Here is an 8,440-nt window from a genome sequence, read left to right on the forward strand (position 1 = left end):
TCCAGTGGTTCGTCAGTGCTGAAGCTACTGTCTCGGCTGTAATGTCCTTTAAAGGAATTGCCTCGGGCCAGCGGGTAAATCTGTCTATTATAGTTAATAGGTACTGGTACTCGTTGCAAGCTGGCAATGGGCCTACGATGTCAATATGTATGTTGCTGAAGCGATCTTCTGGTAATAAATACGTTGCCGGGGGGGCAACCGTATGTTTGGAGATTTTTGCTTTCTGACAAGCGATGCAGTGCTTCACGAAGTATCTTATGTCAGCTTTCATGTTTGGCCATACAAATCGTTGTTTGATCGTATTAGTTGTTCCTGCGACGCCTGGATGACATACGTCATGTATGCTCTGTATGACAGTTTTTCGCATGTCTAGTGGTACAAAAGGTCTGACATGACCTGTCGAGATGTCGCACCATACTGATGTGTCTGTGCCAGGGATCACCATTAGTCGTAAGGATAGGGAGGAGTCATCTTTTGCCTTAATTAATTCGTCGTCTTGACTCTGCGCTTGTCCCATTTCCTTGTAATCAATAGTAGGACTATTAATCTCTTCAACCCGAGATAGAGTGTCAGCTACTGTGTTTTGGTGTCCCGAAATATGCCTTATATCTGTAGAAAACTGCGCAATAAAATCCAGTTGTCTCTCCTGGCGTGGAGAACTAGACGCTCGTTTTTTATTGAAGGCAAAGGTGATAGGTTTATGGTCAGTATAGATAGTGAATGTGCGACCTTCTATGTTGTTTCGGAAATATTTTACAGCTTCGTAGACACCTGTTAGTTCACGGTCGAATGTGCTATATTTACGCTGCGGTGTTGTAAATTTCTTAGAAAAAAATCCGAGAGGTTCCCAAGTGTTATTTTTAAATTGTTGTAAAGAAGCTCCAATTGCCATGTCGGAGGCATCTACCATGATGGCAATTCTTGAGTTGGGATCTGGATGTACTAGGAGGGCTGCATTCGCGAGTTGGTTTTTACAATCATTGAATGCTGCTGTCAGCTCCTCGTTCCAAATGAGTGAACGCTTGTCGTTTTTCTTGTATCCTTTTATACAGTTAAATAGTTTTTCTTGAGTGTTGATGGAATTTGGGAGGAACTTGCGATAATAGTTCAACATTCCTAGGAAGCGTCTTAATCCGTTGGCAGTTTTTGGCAGCGGAAAGTCGTTAATAGCCTTGACTTTCTCTTTGATCGGTGTCATTCCCTCTGAAGTGATTGTGTGACCTAGAAAGTTTACAGTTGTCACACCAAAATTACACTTTGAAACGTTTATAACGAGGCCATTATCGGCGAGTCGCTTAAATAGAGTATCCAAATGTTTCCTGTGTTCTTCTTCGTCTTCTGAGGCTATCAGGATATCGTCCAGGTAGACAAAACAAAAATCAAGGTCTCTGGTAACTGCGTGCATAAATCGTTGAAAGGTCTGTGCAGCATTTGAGAGGCCGAATTGCATAGATGTGAACTCATATAGGCCGAATGGTGTGATTATGGCTGTTTTAGGGATATCCTCTGGTTCAACTGGTATCTGGTGGTACGCTCGAGTGAGATCTATAGTGCTGAAGATTCGTGCTTTCAATAGTTTGTGCGAAAAGTCGTGAAGTTGCGAAATAGGATATTTGTCCGCCACAGTTTTTGCATTTAATCGCCTGTAATCACCGCATGGTCTCCACTCTCCATTAGGTTTCCTCACCATATGTAATGGGCTTGCCCAATTACTTTTAGATGGTCTACAAATTCCTTGTTCCATTAAGAATTTAAATTCTTTCTTAGCAGCTTCCAAAAGGGCTGGTGCCAGTCTGCGGGCACGTTCTGTAACGGGGGGTCCTTTGGTCTCGATACAATGTGTGACCGAATGTTTTCTAATTTCCGGGATTTTCATATTTGGTCGAGTTAAACATGGGTATTTATTCAGGATATCGCCGTACTTTTGTGATGATGCTATTGTAGAGATGCCAGAAGTAGGTCCTTTGAAAGTGGTGCCTTTGATGTGTAGTCCTGTCGATTGATCCAATAACATTGCTTTCCTTAAATTCACCATCAGGTTGTAGTGATGGAGGAAATCAGCTCCGAGTATAGCTCTCGATACATCCGCTACGATGAAGCGCCACTTCATTGCTCGGCGTAGACCGAAATTGAGTTCTGTAATTTGTGTGCCGTATGTTTTAATAGGTTTACCATTTGCGCCATATAATGTTGTTGGAAAATTGTCAGAAGTTATACATTTCGTACGGTGGTCCTTATTTCTAGGAATAACGGAAACATCTGCCCCCGTATCTACTAGAAATTTCTGTCTGGTTTCCAAATCGTAAATGAAGAGACGACAACTGTTGTATGGAAGTTCACACGTCCCTACTGTGGGCTTCCGTTGGCGTTTCCCGCGTTCGTGCTAGCATATGTGCATGGCTTGTAGCACCGGTAAGCCTTGTCGCCGTACCTTGCATGCGGTTGGCAATATCCGAGATTCTTTATAGGAGATTTGCCGCGAGACCTGGACCTGGGTCTCCAAGCGGTAGTTTGCCGAGAAGAACTTGTTGGTTGGGAGTAATCTCTTCGACGTGGGCTTTGGTACCTGCGGCCACGGAAGTTGTGAGACTGGTCGTCGTTCTGATTGCTTTTCGACAATTTAAGTTGTTTCACTTCTTGGGTTAAAGAAACAATCTGGTCTTGTAGATTTTGTAGAATGGTGTTTAATGCTGATTCGGGATGCGACGGGCCTGGTTTGTGGTTTTCCTCCACCGCGCTGCATTCAGGTTTCTGATAGACCTCTAAAATTTTATCAGCGGCCGAAGCTAGCTGATCTATATCGTTGTCGGGAAGTGCTGATAGAATTGCTTGGGCGTGTTGAGGCAAGCGCTGCAGCCAAAGAGTCTTCACTATCGCACTTTTGTTAAGCATTGGTCCCGCCAATTCTACCATATGTCGTAGAAGTCCAGTGGGTTTTCTGTCTTCTAATTGGATTCCGGTGAGTAGACGGGTCAGGCGTTTTTCTTCCGAATCCTGCAGGCGCTCAATCAATGCAGTTTTTATTCGTACATATTTATCTTTAGGCGGTGGTTCGATTACTATATCACTAACCAATTGTAGTGTTTCGGAGTCCAATGCCGCGACGATTGTATTGTATTTGGTAAAGTCTTCCTTAATTCTGGAATTCGAAAATTGTGCTTCTGCCTGGGCAAACCACAAGGCTATGTTGGTTTTCCAGCAAGCTGGTAGGCGTACAGATACATGATGCACGTTTGCTTCCGAATGTCCTGCGCGTTGGTCTTCCATTGTGTTCAACTTATCTTGAGAAATTGTTACAGGTTCTTGAAACGATGAAGGTATGTTTGTTTCTTCCGATGAGGTCATTTCCAATAATATGTTACGTAATACGTTATGCAAGACATAAAAAATCCAAAAAAAAACTAGAGAATACTGTGTAAGAATCTATTCCATCTACCGGATATCTTAGCAAGTTATTAGCGAGTTCGCGTTTGTATTGTATTTTAGTGAAGACGCAAACCGCGTCACGTAAGTTATTGTGAAATACCGATATGCAAATATGGCGCTATTATTATATAGTGCAATAATAATTTAAATTTGTTATTACAAAATAGTATGATGTTAAATTACCTCAAAGTAAGGTTTGGCAATTATTGGACAATAACCTTAATATCACTACAATAATGTATATCTAAAACATGATTATGTAGGTATGCTGAACAATTCATTGTTTTGCGAAATGGCAATAAGAAATCGTGATATAGGTTACTTGATTGAGATATGTGGGTAGGTTGGCTTGTTCAACTGCAGGTTGTCCACGTGGATTGTTGCGTCATCTTCCTTGTCCGGGGAGTAGATGCTGCCGTTGTAGGTTGTAGTGGGTAGGTTGTAATTCATCGCAAGATTATGATGCCATGGTTAGCCACGTTGTTGACAGCCTGATTTCAGGATCGTTCTCACTGAAATTAATTTTAACACGCACTTAATTTTCATAAAAATAGTAAAACATTTCAAGCTAGGGATTGATTGACAAAATAGGGTATTGATGGGAACTATACCACGTGTATATTTCCTTAAATTACCGGGACATTTACTAGCATTTATATTAAAAAATTGATTTGTAAGAGATATATGAATTGGATTTTACTTACTGATCTTGCCCGGGATTGCTGTTTCTCTTTTCTGATCCTTGGCGGTGACGGAATGTTGCAAAATGATTTTAAAATACTAAAGTCGGTATATTGTTCTGAGTCGATGGGTCACCAATTTGGCTTAGGGTGTGATGCGTTATACTTACCTTGTAACTGCCAATAAATGTGTATAGTGTAGGTTATGATAGAGTGAAACAGATGTAGTTGATAATTTAAGTTTATTGCAAACACGTTACACTATTACACGATTAGAATATCAGAAGGATTTAGTAGGAATCAAGAGATGTCGACCGCCAGGTCAGATCAGAGAAACAGGAATGCTCGTCGGTAATGGATTGGCAGCGAGCTCTGTTTCACGTCGGGTTGCCATCCGTGAAACAGTGTTTCCGTATTAAAATATTATTTTAGGCTGGCAGACAGTTCTTGCCCCCACAGAATGCTGGGGAAATGAGATTAGTATATGTGGTAAAATCTTGTATGATTGTGTGAGAAATGCGTAGATTCGCAGAGAATGATAGGCTGAGATAAGCGTAATGATTAAGATTAATAAAGAGAAAGAAAAACGAAGAAAGGAGTGTACGGAGAATATATGATCCGAATGCGAATAAGGAAGTGATCCAAATATTGGTGCACAGTCAAGTGAACCAAATGAACCAAATAAAATAGCCTTGTAAAGAGTCATTATAGCAGAAAAGTATTTATGATGCGATGTATGAATCTGAGTGAATAATTAATTAATAATCCTAATAAATAAACAATCGTAACTGAGCGAACACGAAGCTCCGTCCCTTTCATATTTTTTGAAGAATAAACGTTTTCGAAATTGAGCGATTAAAGAAGTTGTGATTATTATTTATTGCCGTAAATTATTTTTTAATCGCATTCTTTACAAACGTTATAGCGTTTTGTATTTACACCTCAATTCCTACTTGGCAGCACGAGTGACGAGTGACCAAATGTTTGAAGACAAAATATTTGGTTTCCAGTCTAGTGCAGCCGAACAAATAAATCAAAACAAATATAATATTTCTGAAAAACGTCGCGGTTGGAGAATTTGGTCAATGTTGATTTATTGGTGATCGTCCGTGTAATTCCGTAGCCAGTGCATTTTTTTAACTTTAAAAGTTTTAAAAAGCTGTTTGTATTTGGCATACACACTGTAACGAAAATAATATAGGTAGGTACCGTCTGGTAATATTATTTCAATTCAAATTTGGTAGTGTTCTATTTTCTAAATATTAAATATAAGCAAAGCTGGTTTTTGACAGGTGGGATGGGATTATGGAGGGAAAACCGAAATCAAACGGTTTGAGATTTATTGGAGGTTATGTTAGATTTTGTTAGTGTTGTGGAGATTTAGAAATGTTAGTAAATTTATCAAACTAGACAGGGCACTTGATTTTAAATCAACAGAACCATTTTGGTAAAATGTCACCTTACCAAGGCCGCTTCGTTTATTGGTATCTAAGGAGAAGGGACAATTTCCATAGAAAATTTTGTTACATTCTTAAAGCTTCGTAGCCCACGATAGAAGCGACTGTGGGCTAAAAATAATTGCGTTGATCCGTAATTCTAATTATCTCTTATTTTAGAGCACTGACATTAGGTGGGAATGCTGTCCTAATTATACCAGTATTTCAATAGAAGATACTCCGAGGAACTAGCGTAATTGATCCCTTCGGCATCAGTGCATAGGCGGGAAACACGCCAAACGCGCCCCAACATTTCTACACGATTGACATTTGTCACAAGAGAAGGGGTCGCATTCACTCGTTCTTGAGTTCAACAACTCGGTTGTTTAACTATTTGCCGGCCTATGTATTTCCTCCCTCCTACATTATGGGTCTCTTCAAGACCATCCCCAAAGATGATATGGGAAAATAATTTCCTTCAGGGCCTCCTGGAGTTGTCATTATAACATTAATACTCATTAATTTGTACATTTACGTAATTAATTATGTTGTTCTCGAGTGTTCTGAAGGGAATTATATAAAAGTTGAATATTCGCTGCAAAGATTAATCATTTAGTTTGGTTCGGAAGGGTTATAGCTTATAGCGTGGGGCCTAGAGCAGAGTGGTCAGTTTATCTAATTTTCTCGCTCTATAATTATTTTCATGATGTCTCATTTTTTACTGTCTGAGGCTGACGGGCTCCAGAGGGCACGCTACATACTTGCCCCATCCTGCATAGCTCCCAACTCTCCCAGATTGAATACTTTCCTTGGTTCATTTAGAATCAATTAGGTGATTCGTGTGTCAGAGATATTTTTATTGTTTCCTCGAATAATATAATCGCTTGCAAAAATACATTAGCGTTTTTTATAACTTCGTAATTTAGAAAAATCCATTAAGGAATGCGGAATTATTGTGAATCTAAACATTCAAACGGTAAAATGAGGAATATAATGGAATCTAAATAGGCACGAATGTAAAAGTGTGATTATAAAAATAACGTTTGTTTAATTACGCATTATATCAGTCGGAAGAAATTATAAAAATAATAATTTCGTCAATGTGTCACTGGGTGCATAAATTAACTTCTATGGATTGATAACTTCGAGCTTTTTGTATGAAACAAATTTGTGCTAAAAAAAATAGATATGCCAATGTATAGACAGTAAAATTCTCATTCGGAGCCTACTTATTATACTATACACAAATCGAATGTTTATTCCATAGATTTTCAGAGATTTTCATTGGTGGATATAATTAGGAATATATTTCGGTTCAAATTTTCGATCGGAGTTATACCCCCATGACTGGGTGTATGTCTAACTCTGGTTCAATAACTTCTAGAACTGGGTTTTGCTTTCATGTTCAAAATTGGAACTGCTCCAGGGAACGACTTGGAAAAGCGATTTAAGTAGGTTCCTGTTTTTCTTCGTGTTAATTTAGACTTTCTTATTCGATGTTTTTTCAATAGTACCTACCTGCCTGACGAAATTTTGAAGAATTATTCTTCAGATAGTGAATTTTCTTTGTATAAATTTTATAATTCCTCATCAGAAATATAAAAATATTTTATAATTAAGACGGTGGGTATTTAAGTACTTACTTACAAATCTTATGACTTCAGAGGAAATTTTAGTTATGATTTTTTAAAAAGAGAATATTAGAAACATGTTTTAACCGCGAGGTCTTCTGTTCACAGAACTACTGGTTATTAAATGAAATAAATATTCTACAGTGACAAAAATGTTTTATTAGTAGTTATTATGGATCAGATAAGCAACATCATCAGCCGTAGGCAGACTGATACAACCTAAGCGCAAGCCAAATACTAAGTTTGGTGATTGCGCTTTCGGAGTATCTGGGCCTGAAATAAACTCCCCCCGGAACTAAGATCCATAACAAGTCCAACAGAATTCAGGTCTAAACTAAAAATTTACCTTTTTAAGCTGTCATACCCTTAAATTAAATATACCATTCCTGAGAGAAAGTACAATTATATCAAATTTTCCAATTATGTCCTAAATCCTGTATCTAAATTTCGGTAATAAACAATTAGTTAATGTTAATCTCAAGTGACCTACCAGGTAAGTATGGTACTGTATATTATTTCCATATATTTAATTAGACGGCCGGCATAGTCCAGTGGTAACGCATTGGACTGCCATTCCGAAGGTCGCGGGTTCGAACCCGGCGTGCGCAAATAAATTTTATTTGATTAATTTGTGTTATTTCACAATTAATTAATTAAAATAATATATAGTATATTTGCGGCACGTTCCAGAGTGGAAGATACTACCAGTATCGCCCTGGTGTAAGACCACCATTCAGAATTGAAACGATGCTCCAAATGGCTTTAGCCGTGTTTAGTGACTAGATCTGAATAGCCAGGTACTTCCCCACCTTCCTCTTTCCCATCCCCACTTACCTTCAGCCTCACAACATCCCCCAATTGGGGATGCCATAGTCTCACTGGCTCCAGACGGGAGCAGTTGGGACTCTTGTGAGGTATTCACTATAAAAAAAAAATATATATATATATATAGTTAGTAATAACAAAGATCATTGTAGAAGTGTATTATATATTTGTAAAGCGTCCTTGAGGTGATTTGGTATAAAAACTAATTATTTATTATTATATTTGAACAACTCTTCGTGTCCTAGCTGGAAATACTTACGGAAAAAGATCTTTAGAGAACACAAAGCCAGAACAAACAATTAAGTCTCCATATTGTGTTTATTTAACTTGGGTTTTATTACGCTGCCTACGTAGAACAACAGATGTTGCCTGTTTGTATAGCGCTACAGGTAGCCAAAGAATGATTTGTCACACCTCAAGAAATCTCTGGGGCCTGTGGTTT

The 8,440-nt window shown here is 38.5% G+C and overlaps 1 protein-coding gene across 1 annotated transcript; it reads right to left on the reverse strand.

Annotated features, from left to right (window-relative positions):
* Window positions 1–2,346: 2,346 nt before the first annotated feature.
* On the reverse strand, window positions 2,347–3,876 carry LOC149425527 (uncharacterized). The gene is made up of 2 exons (XM_089650788.1): window positions 3,749–3,876; window positions 2,347–3,139 (listed from the first exon to the last, which is right to left on the reverse strand). Exons 1-2 carry the CDS (start codon window positions 3,874–3,876, stop codon window positions 2,347–2,349), a joined length of 921 nt encoding a protein of 306 aa, XP_089506914.1.
* Window positions 3,877–8,440: the final 4,564 nt, after the last annotated feature.

The sequence above is a fragment of the Hesperophylax consimilis genome, chromosome 3 (genome assembly GCF_061612785.1).
Source record: "Hesperophylax consimilis isolate HC1 chromosome 3, BYU_Hcon_1.0, whole genome shotgun sequence".
Classification (NCBI taxonomy): Eukaryota; Metazoa; Arthropoda; class Insecta; order Trichoptera; family Limnephilidae; genus Hesperophylax; species Hesperophylax consimilis.

Bases quoted from the DNA above. Each gene is read 5' to 3' on its own strand.
- LOC149425527 (XM_089650788.1), bottom strand. From the start codon at position 3,876: ATGAATTACAACCTACCCACTACAACCTACAACGGCAGCATCTACTCC. The intron at 3,140-3,748 runs GTAACCTATATC...TTCGAATTCCAG, and splicing joins TACCCACATATCTCAATCAA to AATTAAGGAAGACTTTACCA.